Source organism: Calidris pugnax, unplaced genomic scaffold (assembly GCF_001431845.1).
Source record: "Calidris pugnax isolate Ruff unplaced genomic scaffold, ASM143184v1 scaffold352, whole genome shotgun sequence".
Classification (NCBI taxonomy): Eukaryota; Metazoa; Chordata; class Aves; order Charadriiformes; family Scolopacidae; genus Calidris; species Calidris pugnax.
In genome coordinates this window covers 492,616-512,449 of record NW_015091110.1, presented here as the reverse complement: position 1 = coordinate 512,449, position 19,834 = coordinate 492,616, and the positions used below count along the sequence as shown (strand labels likewise).

The window sequence follows — 19,834 nt, the reverse complement described above, 5'->3', positions numbered from 1 at the left end:
GGACTTGGTGTCTTCTGACCCCCTTCCCCACAAAGACCAGCCTTCGTACACTAGGAGCCGACTGCTCTCATCCACATACATCCATTTAAGTATTCTATGTAAAAGCAAACAGAAACACACCTCCCCAGAACTATCTTTAAATGCTAGCTTGGCATCTGGTAGTTTTTTTTGGCCATAGACTGAGTCCTCCTCACTCTTCCCTGCTTTGTAAAGCCAGCTCCTTTCTTAGATTCTTAGCTTCTGTCTGAGGCTAAGCTCAAATATTTGCTTTTTCCTCTAGGAAAAGAAAACCGTACCAAATCTAAACTCTGTAAAATCATCTCCTACCTCTCGTTCTTGTGCAGCACTCCGCTACATGACAGGCGCTGAGCTTCAGGCAGAAACCAGGCAGTGTCAGACAGCAGGAGCGGCAGAGAAAGAAAGTCCTGACTTCAGGCATCAGACACATTCTGAGTCCCAGCACTGGCAGCTTTCCATTCACCCAGCGCTACGGAGCGGAGAGCAGCCGATCTGCCCTGGGAGATAATCTCGGCAGCACATCTGGTCTCAGCTCCGCAGCTCGGCATTAATTATGACTTGTGCAGAAAGCATTTGAAATATCCAATGAGCTGCAGAGCTCCCCGGCTCCCTCCGCACGGGGAAGGAGAGAGGAGGGAGACAGGCAGGTAGGGTCTTGCCCACCCTGGAAGCTGCCGCCAATGTAAACAGCAGCTAAGTATGGGTCACAAGTTTTAACAAAGGCATCCCCCATCGGCTCTGTAATATATTCATGCTCTAATTGCTTGTCAGATCTATTCTAGATAGCTGGAAAAGCTGAGCAACAGTTGCTGTCTGCATGCCACGCTCTGGATCCCTTCCTGATACAGGCAACGTTAGTCCTGCTGCAGGCAACCTGGTCTGGCCTCCCGTCTGCTCCTAAAGCACCAGAAACCTCCTTTTGGGGGGCAGGATCCCCCCAAACTTAGCCTTAATGTACTCCAAGAGCATCTCCACAGCTCTGGGACATGTTGGGAAGTTTTACACAGCTGAGGAAAAGCTACAGTCTTCGAGCTGTGTGGCTTTTTTGTGCTTACAGCCTCTCCCTCAGCCCTTTGCAGAGAAGGTGCCTGCAGATGAGTAACAGCTCAGCTGAATAACTGGTAGGGGAAGGAACCACCAGCTCCTTCCATGTGAATCAATTTCTAGGACTGACTTGCAGGAAAAAATTCGCCCCTTTGGCTCCTGCTCCCAAGGTAAGAAGCCTGTAGTTAAGAAAAACACTAATCACACTCCCTGCGCAGAGGGTCAGCCCTCTGTCCTGTTTAAAAATGCACTTATGTGACTGCAGATCTGCAGCAGTCACTATAAAACCTTTGCACCAAACTCCCGGGGAACTTCATCAAATTTGGTTCATCTCCCTCTGCAGGAAAAGTTTTATCCCCATCTGCAGCTGCTCGTCTGCTTCTGTTATTAAAATATCACATCTGTGGTCACTCCATAGACCACACTCACCTGAACTTAATGGTCCACTACTTTCCTTGCTACACTGTGGCTCCGTTTGAACACCCATGTCCAAGAAGATACTGACCCAGTAGCCAAGCTCTGAGATTTCAGGCACAGAGACAGTGTTGTCCCATGACTCAGGAAGCTTGAGATCACATTCTGTCTCTACATTTTCGTTTTGATCAAAAGCTCCTGAGGAAATGACTCTCTCTGACCACAGGTGAAGGCAGTAGCAGAATCAAAACCTCCCATTCTTGAATGGCAAGGTAGTAAGGTGTACCTCGTATTGCACAACTAGACACCAGAAGCCCAGACAATACACTAGACAGTGTTTAAACCCCACTAAAAATATTTGGAAAGTGACAGAGATCCTTAACCAAAAGGTACCAATGAAATCCTGGGAGTTCTTCACCCTTTTATTATCTTATCTTCTCTTGAGGCTGCAGGTCAGGGAGAGCCTCTCCACAGCTCAAACTGGTGGCAGGACCAATCCTCTTCTGAACAGCTGAGACACCATCAGGATTTCTGGCACTATTCCCTGGAAGAATACCTCAAAATGTGTCATGTCTGCTAATAACATTACGGAGCCTGGGACTCGGTGTTTGGGATGGGAGTCCAGGAGATAGAAAATGCAGACTTTGATTCTTCCATTCACTTCTCCATTTCTGTTTTCCGTCCCTCAAAACACAGGAACAAGGAGGTACCAAGTGAAATAGAAAGTGACACTGTTTAACATGGATGTTGCTATACAGAAAGTGTAATTAACCTGTGATTTTCACAGCCTCTCTGTGGCCAAGGACACAGCATGACTCAAAGCATGATCAGACTTCAGCATGGCTTATAAAACCATGAGTTGTGTAAGAGATGACAAAGACGATGTAAACTCCTCTCCAAAGAAAGAGCAAGCACAGCTCCCTGGTGAGAGAAAAAAGCAGAAGGAGCACACTTGCTCACACAAACGTCACAACTAAAGCATAAAATGGCAGATTCTTCAGTGGTGTCCCCTGCACATGGTGACTCTGCAGCTACAGTTGTCCTGGGAGAAGAATGAAACATTGTGCTGCGCATCTACACACTCACCAGTTCTCACCTCTCTCCTTCTATAAACCAATTCTCAATCCCTTTAAAAGGTTGTGTTAAAAATCACTTTGACCACAGAGTATGATGAGAATGGAATAAAAAACACCTTATGTGTACATATATATATATATATTTAATTTGTCTTCTGTGTTTTGAATTTCCAGGTCACACTTTGTCTGTTAACCACATTTCTCAAAAACGAAATCCAAGATTCACACATAATCAATGAATCGCAGGGGCTGCTGACTCCAGAAGGGCACTTGACACTCTGAGAATAGCAATGAAATCCAGAGAGCTGGCCACGTTGCATATCAATTACCAGCACAATTTTAACCTGGAGATGTCCCCATACATGTGTGCCAAAGAGTGAAGAGGGAATGGAGACTGAACTCCCTCTTTCTCCATCGCTGTGAATTTCTTTAGCTGTAGAGAAGTTTACCACTGGGCAGCTCTTATTTTTGTAAAGAATAATATAGGTTTCTAAAAGTGTTTCCCAAATAAATCTCACATGATCTTGCTGCTGGGGAGCTGGAGAGGTGTTTTTTTTTCTGGTGCATTGTATGGAGAGAGCCCTAGCAATGCTCTCATGAACTAGCACCACTGCAGTTGTTCTGCTGCAGGTACTGGAGCAGGGAGAAAGCATCCTGCCTGGACGTGTCACCACCAGCCTGGCTGGGAAGTTCACTACAGCTCACACAACCCCGGAAAATCCAGGCATGTCTCAGGCTTGGCATCTAACTCGGGTCAAATTCAGTCTTGAATCTGGTTGCAACAGACAGGAATGGTGAACCCACGTGAACTCAGAAAATACTCCCCCTCGTCTCTGATTGTGAGCAAACTTGTTGGCGTGCACAGCTCTAGCGAGTGCCCATGGGGTGTGGGTATTTTTAGACACTGGCTTACACAGAATATTAGCTCATGTACAGGTATTCTCAAGCAGACCTGTCTGAGGGAGCTCAGATCTAGGAAATTGCTTCATCTATTTGTACAGAAAGGGCCTAGTATCAAAGTTAGAATCAGAGCTGAAGTTCCCCTATTTTTAGGTGAGTTGAGCCTCGTACAGACACATAACCCAGGCAAACGTGGGCACTTGAACATCTCCCTGTATCTGTTGAAAGCCAGTGAAAGGGCTACAGGGGAGCAATCACAGGGCTGAACGCAGCAAGAAAGACTTCAACAGTATGTCCCCTGTACAGAAAATGTCCCTTCCAGTCCCCTCCCTCTCCAAACACTTCGGACAAATCCTTCTCTGAACAAAATTATGTCTCCACACCCCTCCCCAGCTCCCCCTCGCCAAGGTCTCAACCTTTACCAGGAAAAACTAAATCTTTTGAGAATAAACAGGCTCCTGCTTACTGACAGATAAACCAGTTCACCCTGGGTTAAAAGGTTAACAAATAGCTATTCTTCTATCACGGCAGATTCCGCCTAACCTGTGTGAGGTGTCTTCCCATCTCCTAAAACTTGTCAGTAGAGGAACTGCCTGAGTAGCATTGTAAATTACCCTGCTGTGGACTCTGACCAGTTTATGCTCTAAATTGACATTATAACTGTTTGCTTACAGAGAACCGATGATTAACAGACCTAAGCATCACTTAACCACAGCATTCTGCATCCACAGCCAAACCCTTGTGTCTACTGGTCTACTTCTCTCTAAACAAAGGCAAGAAGCATTTAGAAGAACAAAACATTGAAAGCAACAAAAAAATGCCTTTTAGCAAGCAGTGATCTGGACAAATGTGCCCTGGAGAACTTCTGTCTCCCCACAACATAAGAACATCTTTTACAGAAATTTTTATTTACTGACTCTTGCACAATCCTGTCCACATTTAGCAGACAGCTTCCATAGGCTCGACCGGAGCTACGTCTGTACAAAGCATCTGACCAGCAGATCTCCTCTTTCAAGTGTGCTGCATGTTGACGCTCTGCACAGAAAAGTTTTACAAAAATTCTTGGTGTTAGTAAGTAAAAAATAGTTATGATGTAGTATAATTGTTGCCACCAGAGTCTCATTGCTAGAGAAGGATGAGAATTCCAGCTGAGGGTTCAAATGCAAGTAGCACGGAGTCTGAAACCTGGTGCTGATCCTTTTCTCTAGTACAAAGGAAACCAGGCACCTGGAGTCTGACAGGGCCTGTGATCGAGATTCACAACAAAAATTTAGAAGACCAGCCCCTTTTTTATCCATTCATAAAACTGAACAATCCTATGACCTCAAGCCTCCCCATATCCCAAGCCTGAGAGGCTGATAAGCGCAGTCACCGAGAAGCAGACAGGATCAACATTGCACACATGGGTGCTTATCCAAATCCAACTCCATCATAAATACCTCTGTCAATATGTAACCACAGCTGTAAAACTCACTACCAGGTAAACTGTGTATGGTTTCACTTTGTTGCTTCCTTGAATTCAATCAATGCTGGAAATGTGTTGGCTAATTCCCACGCATTTACCTTTATCCTCCACTATCCAACTAAAATCCTCAGTCAATATAAAGCCTAATTTCTGCCTTCACCACTGAAGCAGAAGGTCATGGTCTCAGTTCTAGCAACAGCTGAACCTGACTGGCTGTGCTTGGGGAGGGGATGGCATTTAGACCTAATTTATAAAATGTATAAAACATTTCAGTAAATCTGCTAGCCCTTCAGGAACACTTCTAGAAGTTAAGGGCTGAATGTTCCCTTCCCTGACCTGCAACTCAGAAGGCAGGATGGTGAAATTGCAAGACGTATTATGTGATGATGGAGGAGAACAAAAAAGGAGCAACTGTGGGGGGTAGAAGGATAACCTTTAGAAAGGAAACAGGAAGAGAGAGATGGGGTGAATTTCTTTGTTCTCAGCTCCTAAATGGTTAAAATTGCAACTTGCAAGGAGCAGGCTACCATTCCCCTTCAGTAAGCACAGATCCTCATAACATTCATCAAAGGACTAATACAGAGAAATTAAAATACTTGCCTGCAAGCTGAGAAACACCACAGGAACATGTTTGTCCCATTAATCATACACTGCCAGGACGTGCAGCAAGAACCACCAGTGTTTTAAAGACTGTCAGCTTTCAGACATGTAGCATGAATCTAAGGATTGCAGGAATGGTCTCACCAAGAAACCCGGTGTCGGAGGCAGTACTGCTCAGACTGTGTGCTACAGGCAGCAGCCACCACCAACATAACAAACACATGGCCACCATCACCTCTCCTTGGCACTTACTGGATGATGAGAAGAGGAAAACTATCTGTTATTGCAGCAAATACAAGCCCCACCGTATTTTATCTAAAGCTGGACTGCTCTTCACAGCCCCCACCAGATTCAACTCCAGGTGGGCTTTAGCTTTGCTAAGTCCATTCCTACACGTTCAGACAGTTTTTCTATATTCTCCTTAGGTCACCTGTTACTGCTTCCACTTCTTTTATGCTTCCTTTTTAGGTTTGTGTTTTGTCAGGAGCTCTTTGTTCATCCATGCAGGCCTCCTGCCACTTCTGTTTGGTTTCCTGCACATTGAGGAGGACTGTTCTTGAACTGGAAGGAAATAAACCTTGAAAATCAACGAGCTGCCCTGGACCCTTCTCCTGTCTAGGACCACATCCCATGGGATTCTTCCAAGAGTATCCCTGAGAAGCCAAAGTCTGCTTTCCTGAGGTCCAGTGTTGTGATCCTTCTATTTACCTTGCTCAACAATGTCTTGAGAGTGGCTCTTCTGCAGACAGTCATTGTGACTCCAGGCAAGTTACCTGATTGCTCAATACCTCAGATTCCTCCTTTACAACAAATGAGGACAATAGCCCTTCCCTACTTCAAGGCTGCATCATGAGGGTAAAATATGCTGGTCATAAAGCAGTAATAGAAGCCCCAGATATAGCCCCAGATGGAGGTAAGTTAGAAAAAAATAATCAGACCTCAAAAATAAATCTTAAAACTTTGTTGTAAGCAGTTTCAGTGGCAAGATCTACTCCCAACTTACTTTAGATCTACTCTGTGTCTCAGATTACCACAAAAATACCCCCTGTCTGTCTGTGATACTGCAGTCTGGGCTAAGGTTAACCAGCACCTCCTCACAGATGATTCGTGCATCCCTTGAACCTGGGCAGATATCTGAACTCCTAACCCCCATCATCCTTCTCTTCCTCTTCCCTTGGTTGGTCCCATCTCCCAGCGTGAGACAACACTGAAGAGCAAACACTGATAAGCTGCGTCAGGCGCCAGCTGTCTCTGTGCAGAGATAAGGGCCCACATCAGGCACCACAAACACCTCACACCTCTCCCCACACACCTGGGGAGCCTGCACAAGGGAAGCCCATCCCGCCACCTCATGAAGGGGCTCCTCTTGGCCCAGCCAGGAACCCCACTTGAGACTTTCATGCTGGGGGAGTCCCTCTAGCAAGACAGGGAGCAGAAACCTCCTCTCTGTCTTCATCCTGGACAGATAACAGAAGCCAGCTCCCACCTTTTCATTACTGGGGTATCTTAGCATCTCAAATTGATTGACATGATTCTAGGCTCATGATGCTCTTACTGGAAAATCCCCATCTTACAGGTGGAGAAATTAAACCCCAAGACTCCCAAAGACTTAACATCATATTCTGGCTCCTAAGCAGTCTCACATCCTGGTGGACATGCATTTAACAGCAATATCTGATCCTTCAAAACAGTCATGTTTTGTTATCACGCACATGTTAGCTGAAAGACAATTATTCATCTAAAACTGTTACGTGTTATCCTTAATTAGGCCTGTGTAGGCCTATTCTTCCATTCCCCACAGTGACATTCAGCCAGGTATGAAATGACACCTCAGAGACTTGTCCCCTCGTTTGCAGCTCTCCCCTAATACAAGACACGGTCTGTGCAGGGCCCTGATTGCCAGCAAAAACACCCTCTGCACTGTTTTGCTGGCAGAAAAAGAAAGAATCCATACATCACAGATTATCTACATGGATAAGTGGACTGGAATTAACGACAGTAAAGTGACTTCCTCAGTGGACGCTTCTTCAGAGTCCACCAGTTAAAAAGTGACTATTCCTCTTGGACAGAGAAACCACTTGCAGAGCTCTGGCAACATAATTACTTTGCCAGAGAGTAAAACTCTCCGTGTTTCCCTGAGGGAAGCACGTCCCTTCCAACCACTTCACCTCCCGTCCATCACAAGGAACTGATGAAAGCTTGGGATGAGGAGGAGGAGAAATTAGGACAAAGTAATTGAGAAAGAAAGGGGCTGTGACATGCATTTCTGGCAGAGGAGCAAGGAACTGCTTGTGGCAAGAGAGAATATGTAAACAGAAGAGAACAAACACAAACATAACACAAGATTAACACAGGATGACCCTGTCCCCATGCAGTGCCGGTGTGCTGAGCCACTTGGCTTTCAACTCAGGCACCAAAAAACTCAGCTTTTGTGCCTCATGGCCCAAAATTCAGTCCTAAACACATTATGTTTCACATCTGCTGCAAGACAAAAACCGAAGGCGGCACTCCCACTGAGAGGTGAGCAGACAGAAAGGGATTTCCTTAAAGCAGCTGTATTTCTTCAGACTAGAAGCACAGCCCCATCATGGCACTCGCACAGAATGAGGAATGAGGTCCTCTCCACACCACCACACCAAACGCTTCCAGTGCATCCACCCTCTGAGGCCACTCGCTCACCCAGGTCTTTGGCTACCAACCCTTTGCATTTAGGGCTATGCCACTGCTCCAAGAGCTCCATGTGCAGAACAGCACGACTGGAGGGCACAGAGGGACTCTCCAGATAAACTCTTAGGGGTGTAAACTCTGAGCAAAATGTGTTCATCATGGAGGTAAGAAGGATCATAGGGAAGAGCTTTAATCACCCTCTGTCAGAATGTGCTCCAAAACTCACTTTTATCAAGCCACTGTGACAAACTTTATTCTTAAAGACGTAATCAAAACTTTCAGAGTACTCTCAAATCTCAGTTTACAGAAAGTTCTGCTCCAAATGAGATGGACCAGACTCAAGAATTCAGGAGGCTGAAACTTGGGGAAACTTCTTAGAAATTATTTTCCCCATAAACAAGACAGTTCTTCTTCAAAAGACTTAGGAACTCTAGGATTTTATTTTAAGGCCACATTTGAAGTGTATTTCAAAGCACACATTCCATATGGCTTTTAAGCCTGAATATGTCTCCTATTAATAATTTGGGATCCTCAGCAGCTTTGGGGAGTTTTCTGTTTTATTTTAAGAAGTCTTTGCTGCTCACCTTTAAACATAGTTCATGTGCCCGCATCAACACGTAAGAAGATACCCTCAACCTTTTTGATTTATGTTTCTTCAATACATCAACAAAGATTAAAGTGTGGCTAAGCCTCCTCTTTTATCTTGGCATAATTCATTTCTACACCATATCACCCTTCTCCAGAGCTGGATATTTACATATTAATAATGAAGCCTGCTTTTTAATTCCTCCCCCCCAGTCCCTTTAGCTTCGTATATTAAAAAGTGTCGATAGATAAGACTTGGCTCTCAAATTAGTGGTGGTAGCAAAGCGAGTTCAAATTATTCAATTAAAAGACAGACAGGGCTGTGTTTACTGTCCTATGTCCTATGTTTTTTTGACATCTCATAAAGCCTGGTATCAAATGTAAGAGTAAGAATATATACCTCATTTAAAGAAAACAGATGATGTTATCCAGTAGCTTTGCAGAGAAGTTTAGAGGTACAGGAAAAGAGTGGATTGATTAGGACAAAACTTCCTCATATAAAGAAATATTAAAAAAAAAAAGAAGAAAGAAATCCATTCCTATTTTTATGCCATCCTTATGCTTTTGTTTTTAAAATCTTAGAGTTTTTAACTACTTATTATTTTAATTCTTAAAAAAGGATGATTGCTCTGGAATTATTCCAAGAGACCGACAAAACATGAACACTAAGAGAAAAGAAGCCAAGTTTGCACTGATACCAGCAGTGCCCTAAGGAAGACATCATGCCCTGAAGGAGGAGGTTGTTGCTGGAACATATATCATTTGTCATGACTAAGTGTCTCATTTTTATTTACTGTATTCATTTGATGCAACATAGCAAAGCTGTAGAACATGCGATATAAAGTCCACTACAAACAGCCACAGAGATTCTGAGACTTGCGTTGGAGGAACTGCAGGGACCTGCATTGAACTCAGAGTCTAAAAGACCCTTCCCTGTGGACTGAACTTCAGAAGGAAAGCAAAACAAACACACACTCATGTTTAAGGAGAAATCATGGTAGATGAGTTTCTTCTAGTGAAAAGGTCTTGATCTGCCTCCAGCACAACAGCATCGCGTGCAACCTCTCAGAATCAGGTACCTTTTGTACACACACCCTTTCTGCTAAGTGAAAGAAGGACCTAGGAAAAAATTACATCACCCATACAGATTGTATCTCATCCAGACAAACCAAACGCTGCTACATAGAGACTCAAAACTGTAAGAGTCATTAAAAAAAAAAAAAAGCACAAAAAGAAAACAAACCATGAAGATAAAAGTTCCTAACAAACACTGGGTCTTCTTAGTGACCTTGTGGTATTTGAGCCTCCCTCAAATTGCATCAAGGTCACTTTTGTCCCTGCCTAGATCCAGGAAAACTAGTAACTTCATTTCAGCAAAAGTAATTGTATTACCTAACCCTTATCTGGCCCTTTTTTATCTGTACCTCTCAAAAGTGGTCGATACCACTATCTGTGGATGATACCAGTATTTGCATGAACTCCATCAGGAGCACACAATCACTTCAAAGCACAGAGAGCCCAGTACCAGGCCAGAAGCTGCTGTCACCAACAGTGAACCCAGAAGAAAACATCTGTGAGCCCTTGTTCTACACTAAACCACAAAAACACCTCCTATCTAATCTACTGACTTGAGAATTTGAAGACTGTTGTATAATATCAACATGGAGAGCATGGACTTTTTGTTCATTTTAACTACAGGAACTACACTTACAGGTGTTCACTCAGCCTGACCCTGTTCTTCCTCAGGTTACACCCCACTGAAGCCAATGGAAGCTTTGTCTTCTCAACTGGGCCTTCCATGAGCTATAGGAAAAGCTTTGCTGCATCTGGCTGTATGGAGCTTAAAGACGGTAGAAAATTGAGATAACTGGACTTACTCCTTCATGTTCACAAGGATAAGAAAGTTCCACAGAATAGTTCATAAGTAGTTGTAAAAAACTGAGTATTGACAATAGGGATATGCTTATCATCACCACCCATTTCTGACTGAGAGTCAGTTATAGTCTGGATGTGCCCTTCCATCCCATTCCTTTCCATCCCTTGGCAAAAAAAAATCAACCCAATCCCCTTCTGCAAAACACTTCAGACAATCAAGAGCTTATCAAGGCATCTCAGTGATTTTACAGTGCTACACATATCCTAGTATCACAAGAATATGTTTTACCTTGAGGCAAATGTTTTAATTTATGTGCATGTGAGCTATTTGCAATACCTCCACCAAATGGAGCCCATATAACCCGTCGGATGGCTTTCACCCAATCTTCCATTTCATTCTGGGAATTAGCCATGAGCAGGAAAGTCTCATGATTGACAGGCATCTTTTCCCGGTCCCCCGCACCACCTGAAAGACAGAATACAAATCTCTTTTAGCATCTAGTTCAGTAACCAGTGATTGAAACTACCAAAAGTCTGGGTCAAAATGGTCAAAAGATTATTTTAATTGAACAGTTTTACACATAATTCCTACTCATGCACTGCAGCACCCACAAAGTTGGTGTAAGATCAAAGCAGAAGTGCAAAATGGATGTTTCCAGTGTGGGAACCTGGCGATGTACCTGGTGTCCCAGCAATAAGCCAAGTGAAGGCAGAGGCTGTAGGACCCTGCAGGAAGAGTGCAAAATTAATTCCCCGTGCCCCCGCTGAGACACTGAGAGATTATTATGCAAAAGGTAATAACACTCAAGTGAACAGCAAGACGTTTCAGTGCTTGAGATGCAGAAGTCACAAGATCATTCGCTCTCCTCAAGTCCCTGTCAATTTCTAGCCTCAATAGAAGAAAAAACAAGAACCATTTTGATTTTGCACCCAATTCACAAGAAATGTTTTAAAGAGGAGTTAAGACTCAGGGATATGAATCTGATGCTCTCACTTAAAATAAGAACTTTAGGAGCTATTAAACTTTGGCATGCGATATCTCAGGACAGGACTGACCACAATATCAAATGCAGAGAATACCAAATGCACTCAAGCTGTCATATCCATCTCTCACCTATGGATACTTCAAGACTTACATTTTTATGCATCTTTTCCCTTTTTTTTTAGGTCAGCACCCACTTAAGCCAGTTTAAATCACCCCCTCTCCCCCTCATTTTATGTTCCGGAGCTGGATACAACCTGAGGGCCACCTAAACACAGAAAAGCTTTATTGGAGCAGCCTCTGTACAAAAAAGCTACTGATCCCGTCCAGCACAGCAGCTGCATCACTGGCAGCTTCTCCATCACCATGGAAACTGCCTTTGGCTTTGCTACGGAGATAACATCTTGTCGTTGTGTCACTGTCATTTCCACGCTTACGTGGCTTTCAGTACCCACCAGCAAGAAAAAGCTGCCCTTCTGTCCATGGCACTCAGAGATAAGAGCAGGACGATGGCATGTGGTGGTTTCTGCAGAACTGATTTAGCGTACACAGAGTTATGCCTCCTAAATCCTCGCTAATCTGGGGAAAGGAGCAAGCCGGGAGCTGCCTGCAAGCCAAGGAAGTGTTTTTTCTTGCTATTAGTTGTTTCCTGGCTGAAACGCGCTCAGAGATCATACACTGATTTGCAAAGAAAAAGGCACAAAATGAGATGTGTTGGGGAGCATTTTGTGGCTCTCTGAGAAGCAATTCACCGAACTGGGGAACTGAGGAAGTCCTTCAGCAAAGAAGAGAGACAACAGCCACCTGGGAGTAGGCACACAGCTTAGGAAACAAAAGCCATGATGATGCTTTTCCCCCACATTTATCCAAATTTTGCTTCTTTCCTCATAGCATCCTCTCAGACAGTCTCCCAGTTCAAATTTACTGGATGATTCATATTCCTTAAGATACACAAGCAGAAGAGCTCCCTAGCTCAAGGCTTAGGTGCAGGCATCTGAACGGATCAATGCTCCATCATACTCCACCATGAGGAGGACAGCCTTCATCACTTGCCTACAGAACCATCAGAGCAGGAAATTACAGCCTGTGGAATTCACAGCCTAATTCTTTTACCTACTTACTCAACCTCATGGTGAAAGCAGAGGTCACCAGGTCTAATTCTCATATGTTACCTGGCAGAACTATTGCCATGCCCTTCCACAACCAAATATCTCACAGGAGATATGACAGCAAGAAAGAGGCCTTTCACAGCCCTCAGCACGCATTGGAAACAGGGGTTCAGGATCTGGCTCAAGCCAGCTCTTCAAAGGAATGACACGGTCTCAAAAAAACATGTACTCCATGGGTCACACCACCAGCAAACTAAGCTCAGATGAAACACAGATCCTGTTCTTAAATTTAAGAGGACTGAGCTGAGATCTTGCCTACCCCTGCCATGAAGGACAAGAAGAGACCAGAATCTTAGCTTAGAATTAATTACAGAGTGCAAATGTAGTCAGAACAGCTGAACTAACCCATACAAAGATTGCCATAAAAAGGATAATAAGCAGAGAAGGAAGAAGACGACTTCTTACTAGACTTCTGCAGAAGTGGTGTCTCAGCATCTTCCCACTGAACCACTGTACCACAGGGACCTGACTACAACTCTCCTTCCCCTAAGACCTTACTTTGGACCCACCAGCTGCCTTCTAAACCTTCACGGGCCTTTTTCACACAAGCATGTAGGGAAAAAAAAACCCATTTATACTTCTATTTGAGGCTGTAAAAAGTAAAAATGGGCTGGGAAAAAAGAGATTCCTGTACACACTCGGTCTGAGACTCTGCCAAAAACTACAGAAAACTCCTCCGTGGTTGGCTTGCCCCACTGAAACTTTAAATAGGAGCAAGGCCATGACCCTACGAGCTGCCTGTGGGAGAGTCAGTAGTGACTGGTCACACAAGTTTAAGTAAATGAAGACAACTCCACGCATGGAGACAAGCTTGGAAACACGAATACACTTCAGCATTGCTTCTCAGAGAAAGCCTCACATGTTTGCATGACATGACTACGCGGTGGCAGAGCGTGCAGACCCACCTATAAACTGTTATTATTTTTTTAAATAGCATTTTAATCATGTTCCTTTCCACACACGGCTGGCTCCTTTCACTACATCCTTGAGGCAACAAGCCTAAAGGGCAGGGTTCAGACACGTCTCTCTGTGTTGTTGTAACCTTCAACAGGTTTTGGGTTTTAGTAGTCACATGAATGAGAAACAGCTAAATTCAAACACTTAAGTCTTCTTAAAAAAAAAACAACAAAAAACCACAAAAAACCGACAAACCAAAACCACATGAATGAGAAACAGCTAAATTCAAACATTTAAGTCTTCTTAAAAAAAAACCCACAAAAAAACAACAAACCAAAACCAACAAGGAACCAATGCCACATACACCTTCTTCAGAAGTCCAGAATTTTGTCCAAAATTCACAAATGCTTTCCTTTCTGGGCTTGGACCCAAATCAGGATCTTCTTTGGATTTGAGTTGGCAACACAAACGTGGTATCAATTCAAACACCTTAGTCTTTAGGAATTGTTTTAGGAAAATAATTTTAAGCCTTTCTGCCTAGAAACACTGAGATATGGAATTTTGCTCAAGCCAGCTCTTCAAAGGAATGACACGGTCTCAAAAAAACATGTACTCCATGGGTCACACCACCAGCAAACTAAGCTCAGATGAAACACAGATCCTGTTCTTAAATTTAAGAGGACTGAGCTGAGATCTTGCCTACCCCTGCCATGAAGGACAAGAAGAGACCAGAATCTTAGCTTAGAATTAATTACAGAGTGCAAATGTAGTCAGAACAGCTGAACTAACCCATACAAAGATTGCCATAAAAAGGATAATAAGCAGAGAAGGAAGAAGACGACTTCTTACTAGACTTCTGCAGAAGTGGTGTCTCAGCATCTTCCCACTGAACCACTGTACCACAGGGACCTGACTACAACTCTCCTTCCCCTAAGACCTTACTTTGGACCCACCAGCTGCCTTCTAAACCTTCACGGGCCTTTTTCACACAAGCATGTAGGGAAAAAAAAACCCATTTATACTTCTATTTGAGGCTGTAAAAAGTAAAAATGGGCTGGGAAAAAAGAGATTCCTGTACACACTCGGTCTGAGACTCTGCCAAAAACTACAGAAAACTCCTCCGTGGTTGGCTTGCCCCACTGAAACTTTAAATAGGAGCAAGGCCATGACCCTACGAGCTGCCTGTGGGAGAGTCAGTAGTGACTGGTCACACAAGTTTAAGTAAATGAAGACAACTCCACGCATGGAGACAAGCTTGGAAACACGAATACACTTCAGCATTGCTTCTCAGAGAAAGCCTCACATGTTTGCATGACATGACTACGCGGTGGCAGAGCGTGCAGACCCACCTATAAACTGTTATTATTTTTTTAAATAGCATTTTAATCATGTTCCTTTCCACACATGGCTGGCTCCTTTCACTACATCCTTGAGGCAACAAGCCTAAAGGGCAGGGTTCAGACACGTCTCTCTGTGTTGTTGTAACCTTCAACAGGTTTTGGGTTTTAGTAGTCACATGAATGAGAAACAGCTAAATTCAAACACTTAAGTCTTCTTAAAAAAAAAACAACAAAAAACCACAAAAAACCGACAAACCAAAACCAAGGAACCAATGCCACATACACCTTCTTCAGAAGTCCAGAATTTTGTCCAAAATTCACAAATGCTTTCCTTTCTGGGCTTGGACCCAAATCAGGATCTTCTTTGGATTTGAGTTGGCAACACAAACGTGGTATCAATTCAAACACCTTAGTCTTTAGGAATTGTTTTAGGAAAATAATTTTAAGCCTTTCTGCCTAGAAACACTGAGATATGGAATTTTTGCCTCTCACAGCAATATGAAATTTGGATTCAAACCTCTCCCCTGGCGCTCAGGGAGCTCCATCCCTCACTACGGCTGCCTTTAGACTCCAACCCTGACTCACAAGTGCTGCTTCTACTGTCTGAACCCAACAGGGCTCTGGCCACACAGCATCGTGATAGGGAGGAATGTTCTACTAACGATTTTAAACACAGACAAGGGCTTTCCATTCCCTTCAACAGAACTTCTCACTCATCTTTAACCCATCTCCCATACAAACAAGACCAGCCCTCAGGGACTCAACTCTGCATAGCTCAGGATTGCCACAGGCGGACATTCTGGTCCTTCTGCTCAAAGCTACTTTCATCTCTGGACCTGAGGGAAAACAAAACTGTGCAAACGCAAACAGAGTGCGAGCACCTCAGTGGATGTGGCAGAAACAGAGGGCTGAGCTTCAGGGATGAAGAGTCCATCTGCTTCAGTATTAACCAGTGACCAGGGAGTGGACCCTGCTGCAGATTCCCAGTATGTGTTGGACAAGATGCACTGGGTTCTCTACAGCAAGTTGGCATCACTACTGGCCTCATTCCCAGGGGTACAGAAACCAAACAACTTCAAGACTGGACACGCCACCTCCTGATCCTTCATCACAGCCCTCCTTTCAGCTCTCCTCCATGGCCCACAACTGGGAAGGTTAAACACCAAAAGACTGGGGCTCGGTGACTGGCTGAAGGTCAGATGGAGCACTGCACCAGCAGCAGGAATCACCATCCGCATTTCAAAAATTCTTCCTTTTTTGACCATTCTCAGTCTGGTACGTGTTCACTGGGAAGTGCAAAGCATCAGGCTGCCATTATGCTCTATTTACCTGTTCTGCCCCGTGTTCCTGTTCAGAGGACCTATAACAGACATTCAGCTGCATCTCTCCTTTTATAAGCTGTTTCCAGCGAGGAACATTAAAATTTTTTGTTTGCCTTAAGCTTTGTTCACACAAGCTTGACCTTCTTAAGGTCAACATTTGTGGAGCGGAGCCTTAGATCCCCTTTGTCTGTATGGAAACAGAAGTTTAGGGGGAACAGGACTGGACTTCTTGGTAGGAGATGTTCCTGCCTCGTTGCATTTAGAAGAAGAAACATTCTCTTCTCAAGGTTCTGCTGAAGTTGGCAGTTTCTGTCATTGTTCAGACGATTTCCCTTCCTTCCACCTCCCATCTCGTTTGCCTTTCACCCCTTTCTTACATCACCCTGCTTACTGGTGCGCTGGCGTACTGTCATTAGAGCAACTTTGCTGAAGATTTACGCAGCTACAAATGCTTGTGTACGTGTGTATATTTACATGTTTGGATTCCTTTGGTGTGGATAGCAGAGAGGTATTTTCAGTCAGAGGGAAACTTCTCGTTGGCCACGTACGTGCTGCTGCAGCCTGTGGGGAGGCAAATGGCAAGTTCAAGGCTGAATTATGAAGGGGGCGGCTGGTGGGTAACGCGAGGTCTGGCTGAGAGGTTCGCCCTCGGTACTGAAGCAAGTAGGGACAAGAAGCCTTTGATTGCAGACAAGCAGCAACAAAGATCTTGACAAATGGACAAAAACTAGCACCCGCAGCTGAAAAGAACAACCGCGATGATTCATCTTCCCTGACCTGCTCTTTATGATTGTCTTAACGGCGAGGATCAGATCTGGGGCTCTAAGATCTCCCCGATAACGAAGGAAGGTGAAAAATGAGGTAGATGAACTCTGTCAAGATTAAGGGTAGCTCTATTAGGGGGAATATTTCTTTGCACAGTAGGGGGGAAAAGAAAAAAACCCCACGAACAAACACAAACACACACCAGTCTTGATCCTTGGGTTAGGAAAAGAGACAAAAGAAATCTTAGTGAGTGAGAAAACAGTCCTTAAGAGTGCTCAGAACAGTCGTTTGAAACCTAATTCAATTTTTTCAATCATTGCCTTTGGTTCTGGCTAACACTATCCTGCAGCACGGTCCAAGAACCTGAACACCAGAGGCAGACCACGTCCATCACACCTGAATCTGGGGTTAACCTGCCATCAGCAGTTTAGATATGCTACAATCAGTAACAACTCTCTTGCTTTTCTGCTATTTTTTTCTGGGTGACCCTTTAACAGAAGGAAAACTTGCTGTGAATACAAAACTAATGTTGAAAGCTCCATTTAGGCTACTCGAGGACAGCAAAAGCAGTAAGAAAAACTTGAAATAGTCAAGGAGTGACAGATAAAAATAAGGAAAACTGACAGGATCTACAAGGGTATGACCTGGGAAGAATAGAGCAATAAACACTGATGTTTGCTTGCTGTGACTTTTGTATTTGCATCTATCTATATATCCATACCCACCCACCCATCTATCTATATATGGCATATCCAAGTTGGAAGTAAATTTGGAAGTTGAGAGTAAACTCATGACCACACCTCAAAAAGCTTATAAAATTAGGAAAAAAAAAAAGTTTGGGGATTTAGTATCATACAGAATACAAATAAAAAACCCCAACTTTGAATCAAAATAAATTTATTGTGTCTCAGTTCCAATGGACAACACAATGGCAATTTTTCCAAAAAATATATATAACTTTACAGTTGAAGGATGTTTTATTTCCAGAGTTTGGGATGAGTTTGAGGGGATTCTAACATTCAGCTTTCATTTCGTTGCGTCAATGAGGAAAGTTAAATTTTAAATACCTTTTATTTTACAGAGTAAGTTCAACTCATAAATTGACATGGTCAAATTTTCTTAGGGCAGGATTTACAAGTGTGCACTAAAATCTCATTGACTTTTCAGTCAAATATAAATGCCTAATTTCCTTAAACACTTTTCAATCCACCAGGTTTATTGATAGCTACAAGCGGATCATCAAATTTTCACTTAAAAGTCCTTGCAGACTTTTAATGAGTCCCTACATGATTTTTAGATCTCAGATCCTAGGCCTTATGCCAGCGAGTAAAGCAAAGGCGGGCACTCTAGAGCCACTACCACCTATAAACTCATCCTCACCCAAAGGCCCTGTGATCTGTTCTCCCTCCCCTCCCTTCTGTGGTTTCAAACACCATTAAACTGCTTTAAAAAAGCACCAACAAAGAGATTAGACCTCAGAACTGTGGTTTCTTATGCAAAAATTCTGACAAGACTTAACATGAACAGAGGCATCACAGCTTCTCTGTACTGGTACATGGACTACACAAAACCCTTAAAAACCTAAGGCTAGTGCTCTATTTCACTCGTTAGAATTAAGTGTATGAAAGAAATGAAGATTTGATTTAATCTGTGGTCTTTTAGACATCAAAATTGTATCAGGTCAAGCCAACTTGGTGCTTTCTCACTCCTGCCTGGAGATGCCTTTCCTGATATGTATGTGACCCATATTACTTTAGACTTACCAATTAATTAAAGTGGTTAATGCTACCGGTCACTTGAAAATAAACAATAAATAATAAACCCATATTCCAGGTAGGCCACATGCTGGTAAGTGGTGCCACACTCCAGGAGCCATGGCAAACAGAAAATATGATGTAAGAAAAGAGGAAGGGAGAAAGAATTTGAAGTACACGTAAAGGAGGAGCAAGTAGCCTTGGCACAGATGCCACCTTGAGCCCCTGCTTATAAAACCTGCTTTCATTTGCTTGATGCTTTGAAATCTTTAAGTCTACTTAAACTATTTATTAGGGGGGTTTTATGTGTTTAATCTGCTTTAGTCTGAGCTGTGAGATTGTTATGTTTCTGACATTAAAAACATATTTATTGTAATTTTATTCCAATGCTCTCATGCCTCCTTGTTTTCGATAATTCGAAATTTCAGAGAGGAAACTGGTATTGTGCCTGGGATGTGCTGCTCGCTGTGGCCACATTAACTCAGCTCAGGTGAATTCCCAACTGTGGGAAGGTCATTTCTACTGCAGCAGCCCAATATTTAGGGCTGAGATGAGCCCAGGCATAACATGCCTTTCCTGTGAGGGTGGTGAGAGCCTGGCCCAGGTTGCCCAGAGAAGCTGTGGCTGCCCCATCCCTGGAGGGGTTCAAGGCCAGGCTGGATGGGGCTTGGAGCAACCTGGTCTGGTGGGAGGTGTCCCTGCCCAGGGCAGGGGGTTGGAACTGGATGATCTTTAAGGCCCCTTCCAACTCAAACCCTTCTATGATTCTATAATTCTATAGTAGCCCTATAAACAAGCTGTGTTGTTATTGCTTTGGGGTTTGTATCAGCTCCTATTAGCTAGTAGCAAGAGATGAAACTTCTCCAACAAAGTCACAGCTGGTTTAGTACCCTGCCCAGGGCAGGGGGTTGGAACTGGATGATCTTTAAGGCCCCTTCCAACTCAAACCCTTCTATGATTC

At 43.7% G+C, this 19,834-nt stretch overlaps 1 protein-coding gene across 4 annotated transcripts in view; it reads right to left on the bottom strand.

Annotated features, from left to right (window-relative positions):
• Positions 1-19,834, bottom strand: part of ARHGAP22 (Rho GTPase activating protein 22) — a 133,971-nt gene that overhangs the window by 27,270 nt on the left and 86,867 nt on the right. For 2 of the 4 annotated variants that reach the window (XM_014958050.1, XM_014958052.1), the window contains one exon: positions 10,934-11,110. In XM_014958050.1, the coding sequence (XP_014813536.1) occupies positions 10,934-11,110 (177 nt within the window). Of the gene's footprint in view, positions 1-327; positions 528-10,933; positions 11,111-19,834 lie in introns of those variants that run through there. The other 2 variants (XM_014958051.1, XM_014958053.1) reach the window with 2 other exon arrangements.